This window comes from Dendronephthya gigantea, unplaced genomic scaffold (assembly GCF_004324835.1).
Source record: "Dendronephthya gigantea isolate DGI-Jeju-01 unplaced genomic scaffold, DenGig_1.0 000170F, whole genome shotgun sequence".
NCBI lineage: Eukaryota > Metazoa > Cnidaria > Anthozoa > Malacalcyonacea > Nephtheidae > Dendronephthya > Dendronephthya gigantea.
In genome coordinates, this window is record NW_021163180.1 from 139,906 (window position 1) to 158,259 (window position 18,354).

Here is an 18,354-nt window from a genome sequence, read left to right on the forward strand (position 1 = left end):
TCACAAGTCTTGAGTACCCATCAATTGCTCCATGAACAACAAATCTCCACCGTATTAGTTCGTGATTACCATCCACATGCCAGAGTGAGTTTGGTGCCCTGACCTGATAACGTCTGCGATATATGAGCTGACGTCGACGAAGTACCCTAGAAATAGGGTTGACACGCATTAAACTTTCACGAACACGCCAACGTTGAAGTAGTAAACCACGGTGTCGTAATGCACCTTGAACAAGAGTTTCACCAGCATTTGGACTTGATCTAATAACATCAGAAACAACATTATCTAGTTCCTCGTCACAAATATTAGAGTAACAAGCCTTTCCTGTTGGCATTTGAAAATCTTGTCTTCTTTCCAGTGTGCATTCTGATATCCCAAGTAACCTGGCAATGCTAGACCATGAAAAGTGAATTTCTTGAAGTGCCTCTATTTGCTGTCTTGTGATTATCACTTGCGGCCGCCCGGGCCCATGTATTCTTTCGCTTCGACACGAAAAATTTAACCCACTCGACGAATCAGTGGTATTTTGAGCGAAGCGGTAGTAACTTCCTTCAAATGCGGTACATCTCAACAAAAAGGTTTTGTGCGCTTTCCAAAACAGAACGTAAATCCGCCATATTGGTCAGCAGTGAACTGAGTGCAATTATATAGCTCAGTGACTGAGTGGCAGTGACGTACCAGTGAGCTGACAAATTTTGCGAATGCGAATTCCGACATATTTTGGGAATGCGAATTCAAACATTTTTTGCGAATTCAAATTCAACTTTTTGCGAATTCAAATTCGACTTTTTGCAAATGCGAATCACTGACGTGTATTTGGCATTTTGCGAATGCGAATTCGACATTTTTTGCTTTGCGAATGCAAATTTGACATATTTTGTGAATGGGAATGATATTTAAATTCTTGCGAATATTGTCAATATTGGCACCCCATATGCCAGGACAGTCGAAGAACTTGGGTTCTTTTATAAACATTTGTGGTTAAAATCAGAAAATTTATCGACAATATGGCTCTCGAGGATCCTTGGTTTATTTACAGTATTTTGGAATAGTATTGCAACAGCATTTCGGGCCCTTGTTGTAAATTCGAGGTACGGTTTTTCCTTGTTTAAACAACATTTGGAATGTTTTCGACACAGTTTCATTGAGTGCAGCAAAATTATGATATCAAGGCATTCAAAAAAGGACGGCAGTTTTATTTGATATAAGACTATATTCGTATTGCCAAGTTGTGTGGACAAGCTGTTAAAAGTGTGTGAGGACTGGGGAAAGCGAGTTTAGTTGGAGATCAGTTGGGACTTAATTGATAAATGTGGAAGCTAGGATCATTGATTTGGATTCTACAAAAGGTTTCGAAAGACACAGATTTAAAAAGTTACAACATTAGGAAAACTTCTTCAATATGAAAGCAATAAAAGGCAACCCAGCTACTGGGCCAAGCGGCAAAATGCTAGATACCGAACCAGAATTATCAAGTGTATCTAGTGCTGGGAGGAATCAGGAGCTGGAAGAGGCAGTACTTGCATTAAAAGACAAATGGGCGAGAAAAACAGCTGTGAGAAAAATTAGACATAATTTAGAGAAGCTGTGTGCTCAGAAGAGTAGACTGAATCAAGCTGACATTGAAAGAGAAATCGAGGCCTTGTGGGAGGCATTGGAAGCAGGCTTATCTGTAATGGATGAGCTGTGTTTAGCGTTTATTAAAGCCAATGATACCAAGGCTAAGGATACCATTCTAAAAGAACAAGAAAAGTTTGAGCTTGATGGACATCAAGCTGCATAGGAAGCGCAAAAAGTTATAAAAGAGTATTTGTCAACCATTTCTGAAGAAGGACATGATTCAGATAAAGGGAGCCCATCAAGTTCGGAAAGCCAAACCGGAACAACAATGGGACATGGCAGCCTAACAACAGCAGTGAACATAGAAGACCCAGCGAGTTTGACCAGCAACATTGTTTCCAGTTCGGCCACAGCTAATGTTAGCCTGGAATGAACAACAGACCAAGAGGGCCCACCCCCACCAAGTTCAGAAAATAGTGCTACTGGTACCACCCATTGTCTTAAACCTTTGACCATTCCAATCTACCATGGAGATAAAACTAAATTAGAAGACTACTGGGAACTATTTATTAGCCTTGTGAATGAAGAGAGTGAGCCTGTGAACATAAAAATGGCCAGATAACGTTAAAGTCTTTCTGGAAACGCTCTTGATGCAATTCATGGACTGGGGGGTCAAAGTCTTTCTGGAAACACTCAGAAAAACAAGTGGAAAATTACAGTCGGTGGCTTAGTGAACATACGATCAGTGAAAGCTTTGAGAGATTGGTTAAAAGAAGAAGTAATCATCTGTGCGGAGCTACAAAAATGGCTCAAGTAATTAGGATAAAGTCAGCAAGAACGTATGACAGGGGGAAGTCTAAGTCATTGGATAGGGGCTATCTAAGGCACCTTGCACTGCATGTGGGGGTAATCATGGGATTTGGTCTTTCAAAGTGTTTTCTGCCATGAGTGTGCGCGATCGTTGGGTGGTGGCAAAGGAGAAACGGTTATGTTTTCGATGCCTTGCAAGCAATCACGTTGGTAAAGATTGCACCCGGTCAAAGACATGTTCAGTGCAAGGGTGCCAAAGAAGCCATCACAACTTGTTACATGAAACTGCACCAAAGAAAGATGACAAAGTTGAGGAGAAAGAACTGTCACAGGAGGGAGCAGGCAGTCAGACAAACATGGCAAGTAATCAATGTGGCTTTGGCTGAGGCACTGTTGCTCCGTACCATTCCAGTGTGGTTAAAAGCTAATGGTAGTAAATGTCGTGATTGAAAGTGTTGATGAAATTAGTGCAAAGACGTGTCCTCATAATGTAACAGGAAAATACAAAGTAGAGGATTGGTCAAAGAGCAAAGCAAACTGGCCACATTTACAGGGTTGTGAATTCGCAATACCAACAAAAGAAGGATTAGTCAACTTACTAATTGGAGTGGACAATGCAGATTTACTGTATTCAAGGGCAGATGTTAGTGGGGAGCCAGAAAGTCCAATTGCACAACTTGGACCGCTCGGATGGAGTTGCATTGGAGCTACAGAATAGTGGCACGGAGCTAACTCTAGAATGCACATTATTAGAACTTTTTTGTCCCGACACACTGACAACGACTTGTCCTGTTGTCAGATTGATGAACAAATCAAGGGATTTGGTGAAATCGAAACAGAACCTGTAATGAGAACATTGGAATAATTTTCTATGAATAAATCAAAAGGAGCCTACAACACAGAGTATTCCTAAGAGGTCACCCATCCAAGTACTTACTAACTTCGCCCGAATTGTTTCAACTTCGGTAATCAGACAAGAACCTGTGCTTTCCAAGTGGTATGGACCTAGACATCTTGTTTAAGAAAACAAGAACTTTTGATCTATGAATATTTTTGGGGAAAGTTAAACAAAAATATTCTTTTTGGGAAATTAATGAGAACATTGGAATAATTTTCTATGAATAAATCAAAAGGAGCCTACAACACTAAGTATTCCCAAGAGGTCACCCATCTAAGTACTAACTTTGTCTGACTTGTTTTAACTGCTGTGATCAGACGATTCAAATTGATGAGAACATTGGAATAATTTTCTATGAATAAATCAAAAGGAGCCTACGACACGAAGTATTCCCAAGAGGTCACCCATTCAAGTACTAACTTTGCCTTACTTGTTTTAACCTCGGTGATCAAACAAGAACCGGTGTTTTCCGAGTGCTATGGATGTAGACATCTTGTTGGAGAAGAATAGAACTTTTAATCTATGAATATTTTTGGGGAAAGTTAAACAAAAATATTCCTTTTGGGCAAATTAATGAAAACATTGGAATAATTTTCTATGAATAAATCAAAAGGAGCCTACAACACGAAGTATTCCTAAGAGGTCACCCATCCAAGTACTAACTTCTTCTGACTTGTTTTAACTTCGCTGATCAGACAATAACCGGTGCTTTCCAAGTGGTATGGATGTAGACATCTTGTTTGAGAAAACAAGAGCTATTGATATATGAAAATTTTTGGGGAAAGTTAAAAATATTACTTTTCAGCAAATTGATGAGAACATTGGAATAATTTTCTATGAATAAATCAAAAGCAGCCTACATACAACACAGAGTATTCCTAAGAGGTCACCCATCCAAGTACTTACTAACTTCGCCCGAATTGTTTTAACTTTGGTAACCAGACGAGAACCTGTGCTTTCCAAGAGGTATGGACCTAGACATCTTGTTTAAGAAAACAATAACTTTTAATCTATGAATATTTTTGGGGAAAGTTAAACAAAAATATTCCTTTTGGGCAAATTAATGAAAACATTGGAATAATTTTCTATGAATAAATCAAAAGGAGCCTACAACACGAAGTATTCCTATGAAGTCACCCACCCAAGTACTAACTTCTCCTGACTTGTTTTAACTTTGGTGATCAGACAAGAACCGGTGTTTTCCGAGTGCTATGGATGTAGACATCTTGTTGGAGAAGAATAGAACTTTTAATCTATGAATATTTTTGGGGAAAGTTAAACAAAAATATTCCTTTTGGGCAAATTAATGAGAACATTGGAATAATTTTCTATGAATAAATCAAAAGTAGCCTACAACACGAAGTATTCCTAAGAGGTCACCCATCCAAGTATTAACTTCTTCTGACTTGTTTTAACTTTGCTGATCAGACAATAACCGGTGCTTTGCAAGTGGTATGGATGTAGACATCTTGTTTGAGAAAACAAGAGCTTTGATCTTTTTGGGGAAAGTTAAACAAAGATATTACTTTTGGGCAAATTGATGAGTGTACTTCTGTATGAATATATATAACCGGGCAATTTTCAGATTTTATTCTGTCTAACACTAGGTGATTTTATTTATCATTGAATTTCAAATCTTTATTTCAATTAAGCACTGAATTAATACACAACAACAGACATTATTGCACTATTTTCATATTTATTTGGTTCTACTGTAGAGTAAATTCCAGGATCCTTCAAGATGTCAGGGACGAAAACTAATATCACAGCAGAACTGAAAGAGGTTTTGGAACAAATGTGGGATGATGGAAGGACAAGAACAAAGAAAAAGGACCTCATACAAAAGGCTGTTGAGAAAACTGGTCTACCTGAAAAAACAATTATGGTGAGCAGTGCCTTTTGTACTAGTATATTATACATTTATGCAACACACCTCGCTGCCTCATAATTACCAGAAAAGAGAACATTAATGAAATATTGTATGTACATTTTACATTTATTGTTTACTGACGTTACGATAATAACCAATCTGTTTGCTTTTCTATCAGCTCGCTCGCAAATGATATCCATTACTGGCACGCAACCCACAAGAACCAAACGGGTATCAAAAGCTAGGGAGGAGAAAAAATCAGGATGCGAAACTAAAGCTACCGAGTCATCATAGTTGAAACTACAGAAAGCGTTGTTAAGCGTTGAGAAAAATAAAAGTGGTCTCATACATATCTTTGTTATCTGATCCAAATGTAGCTGTTTTATTTCTCATTTTCGATATTGTGTTATACATAGGCTACATGATTATCTTGTTAGACAAGATTGGCCAAAAAATTGGTGATGGAAAAGTCACAGACCAAACAGAAGTTCATGGGCTACAATTAAAGGATGGTTGGATTCCGTTGATGGTGTTATTCTGTGTGGTTGATGGTGTCAAGACGTATGACGAATATCCCACACATTCTGGTTTTGTGGAAGCTAACAGTTTTGTGGCTTGGCCGCGAAAAGGTATCGCTCGAAAGACAGATTAAATTTTGTACATTCATTTATAGTTCATCACAAATAGCATTTAAAAATTTTATACAATCATTTTCAAGAAATACATCGCTGGACATTTTTTGTCTTCATATTCTTTGCTTCCCAGTTGCCTTATTTGTACCCGACTGCAAATGATTCTATATTAATTTTATACTATCTTTACCAATTGCTAGTTCAGAAATTACAAATGTATTCAAAGTCATGTCGCTGCCTGCTAACGCTGGCGCTAAATCATCATTATATCTTAACCTCGTAAATCTAGTGGTCTTGTCAAACTCATACAGGTTTTAGTCAGTGCATCCATCCATTCTGTCCTATACACTATACTATATGTTTTATATAGTATATTGCGCGATTAAAATTGAAATATTGTAATATTGTCCCTCGGGCGATAAAACTGATATCACCTCACCCATTATGTGATAACCTATACTTGTATGTTTGTATATTTAGTAAGTGTACAAGCCCATTTTTCAGGGTAAAAAATTCTATTTCAATAGAATCTACTCAAATGAAGCTATTTATCTCGATGCAGGATCAATCCATTATTTAAACACATACTAGTAACTGCAAAGCTTCTTGTTAGCCAGGGTAGGCTTCATCCACTCAGTAATAAAAAAACTGAGCCTGGCGGTAATGTTGGTTCAATTCCAACCTGCAGTGCATCAACGTGATGCTGTTGGCCTCACTATATTATCAATGTTAACAGTAGTTACAGCACCACACACAGTATTGTACGCCACACAGCGCTTTTAGCAACGGTTATAGATCCAAGGTTCTGTTCGGCAGCCTTAAGCAGGATTCGTTTTCTGTACTTGCCAAGTGGTATGTTTTCTTCTTTGTGCCCAATGTATATTTTGCATGAGTTTAATAAATACTAATGATTGTTTGTTTGTTGAAATGAATATTCCAAAGTTTTATTGATGTATCGCACAATGTTATTGAATATTGGTTTTGGGTTAATGTACTGCAAAAGGTGTACTGTTAACTTTTTTGTATAAAATAATCAATGAAAGTCAATTAACTTGACAATTGAAACTATCATGCAGTGCAGTGACTGTTAAGAATTAGACTCCCGCATTACCTTCTTCGGAGATGCCGAATAACCATAACCACTGCCGGGATATTGAGGGGCATTGTCAGGATATGTCTGTCCTGAATGTGTTTGGACACTGCTGAGAAGGAAAAAACATGATGGTCATCTTCATCTCACTCTATTCCACCATCAAAGCTTTACCAATGCACAATATGTCCAGTGTCCACCAAATCATTATCAAGATGCTTATAAGGGGCCTAAGGTAGAGCTATACAGGGTGTCTCAAAAAAAACGCAACCACTTAAATACGCAATAATATTAATATTGTTTGGGTTTGCACCATAGTTCAGCTAAAATGACTTTTAGCATTGTAAATGAAGAATTAAGAGCCATTCTCAATTCCCAGAGGTGCTTATCTATTGCGCTTTAGAGCTGTATTAATGTTCTGCATATTTAAGTGGTTGCTTTTTTTTTGGGACACCCTGTAATTGCAGGGGGGAGGTGGGGGTGCATACTCAAATATTCTGCTCTGCCTGGCCGGCCCTGACGGATTTCTTTAGAAAACGAAATCACTATACTGCTATCACTGTAACATGTTCTCTAAATTTCAAATGATGTATTTAAATACGTACTAGTAACTCGCTATATTATTAATGTTAGTAGTAGTCAGTAGCACCACAGTGTTGTTATGGGTTTAGGGTGGGGGTCTTTTGCATGAGACTTGTCTCAATGGTAAACAGAATAATAATGGCACGCTTCTTTATTAGGTATCCTTTTGTCGCCTGCTCTAATTGTCTCTTATATAGTACCGCTAGCTACGAACGGATATCTATTGTTTGTAACAATGCCGGAGGAAGTTATGTCTCGCATATATTTTTCGAATTTTGCAATGCAATTTGGTTGTAAATGAATGGTGCAGCATGCAGTAGGCACATTACATTTTTCTTTTCAACTCAGTTTTGACTTAACTATGCCAGTTTAGAGGCACTTTCAGCATTCAGCGCTCGTCATGGAAGTATCCTTATAACAATATAGACACTTCCTGAATTTGCTCTCGAGCAATGAAAAACAGCCTGTCAAACTGTCAAAGTTTCAGGAAAAATAATGCATACTGGGAGCAACACGCGACCCCTAAAGGTGACAAATATTTCATTGCGCGCAGTGGATTAAATGCATCGTTGATTTTAGCGTGACCGATCTCATGTAAGGCTGGGCAAATGAATAAATTAAAGCGAGAAACTGAACACAAAAACAAAGCGAATTATTCGTGATGTTAATCCTCAGCATGTTCACCATTTCATTCTAAGCAAACTGCTGATTGTCTGAGCATACTAAACACTGAACAGCGAACCATTTGTCTGTCCATTCGCCTAGATTTGCCGGTGGTAGCATAGGCGATTTGCAAGAAAGAATTTCGAACGAAATGGATAATTTGAGGCAGGACAGACAAATGTGGTTCGCCGTTCAGTGTTTACCATGCTCAGACGAGCCGCAGTTTGCTTAGAAAGAAATGGAGAAAATGTTGAGGATTAACATCAAGAATAAGAATCTTATTATTAAATCGCTTTGTCTTCTTGTTCAGTTTCTCGCTTTAATTTATTCATTTGCCCAGCCTTGCACGAGATCGGTCACGCTAAAATCAACCATGCATTTAATCCACTGCGCGCAATGAAATATTTGTCACTTTTAGGGGTCGCGCGTTGCTCCCAGTTTGCATTATTTTTCCTGAAACTTTGACAGTTTATTAAAAAGCTTTCCTACTTTTAGACAGCTAAATAATATCTCAATTTCAGCTTCACATTTTCGTGCGCAAGCCCTCTAAATATCAGTGAAAAGAAACACCCCCCCGGTAACATAATTTTGTTAATGAAAAACCAAACTATGCCTAGATATACCAGATAAGTCTTAACTATCTCTAGGAACACAAAAATTTGCCAAATTCTGCAAAATATCCTGCAAAACGGAAATTTTACATTTGGGACATTTTTTTGATACACCCTGTATAGCAGCTGAAAGTAGCATATACACACGACATAGCGTATTTAAAGTAACTCATTTACTCTTACCAGTACTGTAGTTGAATGGAGGTAAGTTTAAAGTACCTAGCACAGTATTAGTTTACCTGACACTTTGCACCATGACCATAGACATGGAATTGTGGGCACGCCAGTTTCAGTTTGCCAAGAATTCAACATTATTTTGCTTCTAAAAATTAAGGTCACTTAATATGTAAAGTTATTCTTTATCAGGTATATTTATTAATTTTGATAACTTTCAATTTGACAAACGAGTTATCACCTTTAGATGACTTTCAAGCAAACAGCAGATGTCATACATAAAATGTATCAAAACGCTATCATCAATTTTGGATAGAAAACTGTTCAGCAAAAACACTGCGTACCCAAGTCTAACGAAATAGACGTAATGTAAATTTTAGACAGGTGAAAAACAGTAACATGGTAAGTACAAGAATACAGTACAATCATACTACAGTGTTACTACAACATGGCCACAATGACAAAGACAACAAACTATTAAGATGACAACAACAACAATTGCAAAACTACAGCTGCAACATAAAAAATAACGATTTTTGATAATTGATATATTTAGTCAAATGTAGAATAACCTTTCTCCTCTGTTCAAATTAAAAAACTCCAAAGCAACACCATGCTTGCATGCAAGTCCACACACTACAGTCTCATCAAGAGCACCATACCGATTCTTCAATGAAATCTCAGAACCTGCCTTCAAGTCACTACATTCCTAAGAAAAAAGAACTTCTACTGTACTATACCTCACCACACTGCACTGTACTGTAATAAGTAGAAAAGGTTTAATTTAACTTTTCGGTCTTTGAATGAGCAGAAGAACGTTGAGGGTAAGATTTCAAAAAATCATCAACACACCTGGTTGCAGAAATACATATTTGCAGTTAGAGTATGCCTATAGCTGTTTCCGGATTATTTTTTTTGAGGTAACCCAAAGCAAGCATCCAATGAAATGAAGAGTTTTCCACCAGTCTACAATGAAAGAAAATAAATTAAATATATTTGACAGGAAAAGTAAATAAGAGTTCTAGTATAAATGCTACATATTTGAGCAACACAGTAATAATGGGCACAAAAATAAAATTCAAACCAAAAAGATAAAATTCTTTAAACCAAATTATGAACTATATGAACTGATGGAACTATACAATCGATGGAATAGAAAAACAGACAGAAACAGTACAGTATTCATATCTGGATTGTTACACCACACTCACATAATGAAATTTTTACCTGGGGACATGCAGGGCAATTTAATTTATCTGGCAGAGCACATTCCTTCTCATTATCATAGAATGCAGTTGATCTAAAGTGGCACCTGTATAACATGGCAGTTCCATAATCATTCCAGATTTTCAGTGAATGTGTTCTGTTCATGTGTAACGTAAATTTTATTTGTTCACCTAACGTCTGTACACACTACACACTACACAGTACAATAGAATATAAGACCAATAGATCAGATAATTATGCCACAGATACATAATGTACAGCAGTCATGCATTGGGACCTAGGGGCTTTCATTTATGCAGCACAAACGCTTATATAATAGTTGATAATTTACAGTATATACTGCAGTAACTGCAATAGATTTTAAAAGTTGCACAGAATACAAATATATGGCTTTTTTTGGTCTAATGACTGCTTGTGTGTCTTAAAATGCACTGCTGCAATTGGCTCACAACTAATGATAGCAAAGTTCATAGGCCCACCAAACATGATGTGTGATATCTATCAATTGGACTGTAGTAGTATACCTTAAGAATAAATTCAGGATTCCAGACGACTGAGAGGTAAATGATGAGATGTTGGCAAGACAACAACTTTTTGGTAGTGTACATGTAATGTGTAATATTATAAAAATATATAGTAAATTGACTATAATATTATAATACTATTGACCTTAACTCTTCAAAGGAATCTAGAAATTGTTCATAAAACTTCTTCTTCTATCAAAATAAAATTACTAGTTGACAGCATAATGCATTATCACAAGACATGGTTAGATAAAAAATGGCAATATTGTTAACTTTGCTTGCCATATGAGCCAAAAGCATGTTGCTTTATGGCTGGTGCGTAAACAGCTACCCTTGCGAATAAGAAAATATGAAAAATACACATGGTAAGCTGCTTATAATTATAGGTACATATTTATACCTTTAGCAGAGGATGCTTGAAAAATTGCATAGGATTGGATATGTCATACAAAGATACTTGGCATTCCATAAGCAATCCAAGAGTGAGTTTCATCAGGTGGATAGTAAATGCCAATGTGGGCTCGACAGGAGAAGCTGGCCAAAGTCCATAGAAAAGTAGAGTCTCTGGGACAGTGTAGCATGTACAGTATTCATATTCAAGTTCATGTTCACAGCCTTCAAGAAATACTTTGTACAGTTTAGTATCCACTATAGCCTGTAATCTCGTATAAGAGTAATGCTTATCAGCCATTTAGATTTATAATATATGGCCAATATTTGATTGTGTACTCTGTCCATTAATACTGCATATATAGTTGTAATACATATAATACTGCACTAGTTAACATTTAGGGCAATCCAAGCCTCAATAATATTCAAAATATTAACATACCTTTATTGTCTATCACAGTATTTGCCCTTTGGTATTTACCGCTACAAACATGGAACAGGTTGCAAGATATGCGTTCTGGAACATTGTATTGGATCCAGGCACCATGCTACATATAATACCAAAATCAAGGATTCTTAAATATTTGATATACGTACAGTATAATAACTATTACTATGTATTAATAAACATACAATATGTATAGGTAATAGTATGATTTCAAGTGCAATTTGGAAAACATGCATGAGTGAGTTTTTTAAAGTCATTAAATTTGCACTATATATAAAACTAAAAGTTAATTAACTATTAAAGTCGATGAGAACTCAGAAGTGGATGGTCAGGTATCACTGAAGTGACTGAACTAGAACATCAATGATCACATACCAAATAAATTTCAGAATGGTGCAATTGAAATTGGCGTTTATGCACTTTGTTACAGCATTCCAAACAGTAATATGCACCAAATTGGCAATCATGGTAACGTGTGTCAACTGCATTCATGCAATCAAGCGAGGTACATTGCTGCGGCATGAAACCTTGAATAAAAAGTGCTGTCCTCATAATTTTGGTGTGGACATTGGCCCAGTTGCTGCACAACTTTGATTTTCGACTTCCGTACAACCTTAAATTTGATGTGCAAGGTGATGGTATGTCTTCACCAATATCATCGATATCTGATTCTTCGACTACGCCGCTAACATCACCCGTACCGATGGTACTGGGCGGATTGTTGCCGGAAATAAAAGCAAAAGGTACAATCTCCAACTTCTTTTTTGCGGTATCAAATATGCGAATGCCAGGTTTCCTTTTCTTTTGCCAGGTTGAAAGAACATCTTAGTTAAGTGATGCAAAACATGTAAAATAGGCCACCATTTTGAATTCAGATTCATGTACACCTACATGCGGGAAATGCGGGCTATGGGTTGGCTTTGTGTTAATAACCCAATACCTTAATGCCAAAAAGACTGTAATAATAGTAATGGTATATTAGTAATAACGTTCGGAACGGGTGACTATGCAACGGCATGACTCACTAGCACAGAGCGCAAGCTGGCAAATGATGAAATCGTAAAAAAAGAGTATCAACATACAATTGAGTTGTATGTAGAGAAAGGTTATTTACGCAAAGTGGGAAAAGATGAAACGGTTCCTCCTGAAGTATGATATCTGCCATATTTCCCAATCATCCACATGGATAAGGTAACGGACGAAGGTTCGCATTGTTTTCGATTGTTCGGCCAAAACAGACAGACTAACCTTAAACAATGTCATTCATTCGCGACCAAAGTTACTGAGAGAACTCTTCAATGTTCAACTCCGATTTCGGCGTTAGCTTGTGACATAAAAGAAATGTACATGCAAGTGGAGATTCAAGAAACAAACCTGCCATATTTTCGAGTTCTGTGGCATGACTGAAACGGGGAAAAAGAACCAGATATCTAAGTTCACTTGTTTCGTATATACGAGTTTACTTGTGTCATTTTCGGTATGAATCCGGCACCAACGGAGGTGCAGTTTGAGAGAACGCGAGGATCCATCAAGATGCATACCCACTTGCAGTGGAAACCATCTTAAAGTCGACTTACTTGGACAATTCGATAGACAGTGTGGAAACAGATGAAACCGGCATCAACCTGTATCGGCAATTAAGCGCGCTCTGGAGACATGCACGAATATGCATGCCAGAAAGTATGGCGCTTTATCGGGGTCAAAATACCATATACGTAAATTTGTCGACGTCTATGGTTAGTATATATGAATTTGCCAAAGAAACTGTGTGAATACTGCGAATTCATCGAAGATTTGTAAATGTCATGTTTGTATTCATCGAACGTATAAATGAATCATCTGTACGAATTCATCGATACGGTGAATTCGTCGATAGTGCATTGCGAACTTCAAAGTGAGCCCACGGGTTCGATTCAATATATATCTATAACATGAAGTATAGTCTTTTGGCGTAACGTTTTGCAACCTTGTCGTTTTCCATCAGGAAAATGGCGGACGAGGATCTTGATCTAGAGAGACTGAATACAGGACTGAGGCATTCTCTTCTTGACCTTGGGAGAAGATTAGAGGCTAATCCGGACGAACATGTGGCGGACTTTGTTATGTTTCGGTTAGAACAGATTCTTGGCCACGTAGTTCGCATTGGTGATCGATTTACGGGAGTTCGTGACAGCATTACGACAGCAATGCTTATGTTGAATTCTTATTTTGAAAATACGAGAAATTTTGTTAACACGGTAGAATCCACAAGTAGTGCAGTAGGGAGACCGAAGTTTGTAATTCCCAGGGAACAGTTGGTGTATATGTTAGAATATGATATCTCATTAACGGATATTGCACATGCACTTGGAGTGTCTAAAAGCACAATAAAAAGGCGGCTACGAGAATATGACATCACAGTCAGACATGGAGATGTTTTGAGTGATTGTGAATTAGACGAACATGTTAGAGGAGTACAAGCAGAGTTCCCAAATGCTGGTTATCGACGAGTATACTCCCAACTTAAGGCAAGGTCTGTTAACGTGACACAGTCGAGGGTGCGAGAGGCAATGCATCGTACCGATCCTGAAGGTGTGGCGATGAGGTGGTTGTCGATAACCCCAAGAGCAGTTTACAGCGTGAGGGGTCCTCTGTCATTATGGCATATTGATGGAAACCACAAACTCATTAGGTAGGTAATGAATCAAATGAGAAGTGACGTAGGAGACTATTATTATTATTTGACCTGACGACGTACCCCCTCCCTATGGCTCTATAGATAATGGTATCATACTGATTCCTATGGTCAACTCCATGGGGTAACAGTAAAAAAATAGGATTTCCTACCATCATGGTGATGATTCCTGAGGGGTCCTCTGTAAGAAACCAAAAATCCTACTTTCCGAAATTTGAGTATCATTTGCCCATATGGGGGTTGGATAGCAAATGGTGTCCCTGTATTCAATATCATGATTTTACAAACTATTACCTAAACCCATTTTAGATGGAGGATTGTAGTTCATGGTGGCATTGATGGTTACACAAGAATCCCAGTATACCTGAAATGTGGTACAAATAATTATGCAGAGACTGTGGTGCAATTGTTTGAACAAGCTGTTTCCCAATATGGTCTGCCATCAACGGTGAGGTCCGACAAAGGAGGTGAAAATGTCCATGTATCACTTTACATGCTTAATCATTCTCTCCGAGGACCTGGTCGTGGCAGCATGATTGCTGAAAAAAGTGTACACAACCAGCGAATTGAACGACTGTGGAGGGATGTGTTTGAGGGTGTTTTGTATATTTATTACAGTCTCTTTTGTTATTTGGAGGGTGTACACATTATTGATCCAGGAAATGAGACCCATATGTTTGCCCTGCATTTTGTTTATGTACCACGCCTTAATAGGCACCTGGAAAATTGGAAATCTGGATACGTTCGGCATAGTATCAGAACTGCTGGAAGCCACACTCCAATGCAGTTGTACATCTTGGGTCTAATTAGAATGCAAGGAAATGGGTTTACTGAGATGGATAACTTTGAAAACATTGATGTAAGTTCTGACTATCAGTCAAATGTATCACAAATAAACATTGCACTAACTCTATATTTGTATGATCTCAATTTGGGGAGATTTTGAATCATATGGCATTGATTATGATGGCCCTGTGCCGTTAGATCCTGATGATGATGGTGTCGTGGAAGTTCCAGTTACCAATCAACCTTGTTCAGATGAAAGGTACCAAGAACTCCTGCAACAGATAAACCCACTCCGCTATAGTGATAGCTATGGCATTGACATTCTCCTCGATGTTCTTGCCTTTTTGGGATAATTTGCCATTTTACCAACTATAACTATATATGATCAGTCCTGTATGACCAGCAGCTTCAATCCACAAATCTAACATTAAATGCAACACTAAAAGTTTGATACACAATATCGCAGTTTCGACTGCACATCCTATTACGCATCCCAGGGTGAGACAGAAGTTGGTTTCAATATCTAACAATAATCTAGAACTGTATTGTCACCAAATTTGAAAATGTAAATTAAGATGTAAATCATTGCTGCACTCTCTCCTCAATGTTATGAACCCAAACCAACTTCTGTATCACCTCAGAATGCATAGTAGGATGCACAGTCGAAACAACGATTTTGTGTATTGTCAATGAACATACAGTAGAACATAACGTAGAACAAAATAACAAATCTAACCATAATCCAGTATTATATCCCAACTATAACAATATTAGCCAGTTTTAGAAAAAAAACACCAAGGGTTTGATTGTCAATTAATGTAGAACATAAGCTACATTGTATTGAATGATGCACCATTGTCCATGATAGCAACTTGCAAAGCTATTTTAAAGTCATCATAGTGTGCAACATCTCCTGGCAAATGTAATGACTTTGTGCAAGTAGAGGCAAAGATTTCTCCTCCGACTGCATCAAAATACACATTAATTTCATCCACACATGCCAGACTTGAAGTCCCAGTAACGAAGCACAAAAATTGTTGAAGTTCTATAGAATAGGCAATTTGTAGTTCAGGACTCTTGGTACAGGATGGAAATGATCATATAACTTGCTCTGTCATGCAGTGCAAATATGTACATATGGTAACCTACGGTAGTGATTACACTATATTTACTGTGATCATTATAATAAACACCACCAAAATGATTTTGAATACTGGTACACTACTTACCCTGATCACTGCTTTCATCAATAAAATACCGTAGCATTTCTTCAACAACATGGTCTCCATCAAAAGGGGGAAACCTCAGTTTACTCTTGACAGAATCAGGATTGAGTGCTTTCTCCATCCAAATGAACATTGGAGCCATAACATCCGGGTGCTTAGCAATCATATCTAAAGTGCCAAGGGTTTGAAGACCCTCCTTAAGTTGGTCTAGAGCCACTTTCCTTTTGTTAAGAACAAAATGACCAAGTATGCATTGAACTATTTCATGTTTGTTCTTTCTCTAGATGAAAAGAAACCATGTAAGGGTAACCCAATATATATCAATTGTCAATGTCTATACTGTGCGTACACTTGTCATAATTTCCATACAGGTACACCAATAATTAAGAAAATTCTATGTGTTCCTATGCAGTACAACATAGAAAGCATAAGTGACAGTTTGTGGGAATGAGGAATAATCATTACACCTGCAAGTCAGTCTCTGCAGAGGCTTCTATAAATTAAAATAAAAACGGCACGGTAGGGTTATATATGGGGAACATGGGATAACAAGAGATAATATTGGGGGGGGGGCATCAAGGTGGGTGAAGCAACTCATACAGCTGCCCACACACCCCTGACTCAAAAGCCTTTGCAGAGGAGAGTGCCTGCAAGTTACTTCAACTTCTTTCATATTATTGAAAAGATATTCAATTGTTAAAGCCTATACCTACAGGTACTAGGTACATAATATGCAACTAAGACAATATGATCAATATATTTTCCCATTTGCAAGTAGTGGTCTGCAGAATACTGTACAATATAACAAGTTGGCTGACTGGCCTGGTGAACATTTTACCGATAAAATGCATGTGCTGCCAATATCTGACAAAATGTCAATAAAGGCACTGTCCTGATTGAGAGCTTCAACATCCTCGTTTGAGTTTGCTTTGACAATCTAAAAACAGATTAATATTGTTCAAAATTGATGGACAGTTCTGATTAAAATTTAAATATACCAGTTTTAGTATCTGCTAATCAGGCATGATGTTTTGCTTGTGAACAAGTGACTCACAGTATGCAGCATCAAATAAAATTTTCTCATAAAGAGGTTTTTTAACAGAGGTCCATACAATAAAATACGACTGTTGCATGCCACATACCCACATTTGCCCTTGCACCTGAGAATAGTACTCATGTGAACATTTCAACCTCAGCTGGCCTTCAGCAGATTCTAAGAAATCTACCTCCTTGACAACATTTTTGTCAAAGATATCTTTGTCCCTAACTTTATATGGACACTTTATCTCAATAGTTGTGGGGGACAACAATCGCAGTGGAATATACCATCAGGAGAACCAGCAAGATAGGGGTAAGCTGCTTTCACAAATAAACCACATGATTTAAATCCATATATGCCATTTACATGTTGAGTGGCTATGTCTGAAATAAATGCTTGTATAGCATCTTTTTTGTTTATTCTACCCCATTCAATCTGTGGATGATGGGATAGATCAGCTGACTTACCAAGCAGCCGGAAAACCAAAGGAGAATAAGTATTTACCTTCTTACCTCGTTTTTTTATCAGTGATTCACTCTTTGTGGCCACTTGATGAAATTTTGATGCAGTAACCCTGCCTTTCCTTTGTTCAAACCATGTTTGGTTGATGTTTTGACCTCTAGTTGAAATTTCAATCTTACTTACCTGATTCTTGGTTAACTGGCAGTCTTCAATAAATAGAGGTACAACCTGATCTAAAGCAGTATCTCGTTTTGTGACCTTCCTCAACCTTTTGTCCCTTCTAAAAGTGAAGTTTTTTATCTGCCCAGGTGTTACCTCTTTTCTTGTCCCCCTATTCCAGCCTTGTGGCATATTTGTGCATGCAGGAGCTATAAACTTTTAATGAAAAGCAAAGTTTATTTTATAAAGTATAGCTATTACATGATTGCTAACCTCCCCGGTGCCAGCTATACAAGTGCACCATGATGTTAAAACACTAGGCTCATTCTTACCTCTGACACAGATCCATGCTTTGTGTGGGTTATCATACATTGCCTTTTAAGAAAATCATGGTGGCTGCTATTGTACATTCTGTAACATACACTGTGTCCACAAATCCACTCATCCAATAAGAATATGCCTTTTCATCTTTGTATTTGCTGATATAATCAACATCTACTGCTTTAACTTTTAAAATATAACTAAATAA

At 37.5% G+C, this 18,354-nt stretch overlaps 2 protein-coding genes and 3 pseudogenes across 2 annotated transcripts; 1 reads left to right on the top strand and 4 right to left on the bottom strand.

Annotated features, from left to right (window-relative positions):
- Positions 1 to 3,639: 3,639 nt before the first annotated feature.
- Positions 3,640 to 3,758, bottom strand: LOC114537967 (annotated as a pseudogene).
- Positions 3,759 to 3,882: 124 nt separating this feature from the next.
- LOC114537969 lies at positions 3,883 to 4,001 on the bottom strand (annotated as a pseudogene).
- Positions 4,002 to 4,372: 371 nt separating this feature from the next.
- Positions 4,373 to 4,491, bottom strand: LOC114537968 (annotated as a pseudogene).
- An 8,976-nt stretch (positions 4,492 to 13,467) lies between these two features.
- LOC114537953 lies at positions 13,468 to 14,959 on the top strand. The gene is made up of 3 exons (XM_028559072.1): positions 13,468 to 14,150; positions 14,463 to 14,620; positions 14,868 to 14,959. The coding sequence occupies exons 1-3, from the start codon at positions 13,468 to 13,470 to the stop codon at positions 14,957 to 14,959; spliced, it is 933 nt and encodes a 310-aa protein (XP_028414873.1).
- A 2,219-nt stretch (positions 14,960 to 17,178) lies between these two features.
- LOC114537954 lies at positions 17,179 to 18,017 on the bottom strand. The gene is made up of 2 exons (XM_028559073.1): positions 17,571 to 18,017; positions 17,179 to 17,481 (listed from the first exon to the last, which is right to left on the bottom strand). Exons 1-2 carry the CDS (start codon positions 18,015 to 18,017, stop codon positions 17,179 to 17,181), a joined length of 750 nt encoding a protein of 249 aa, XP_028414874.1.
- Positions 18,018 to 18,354: the final 337 nt, after the last annotated feature.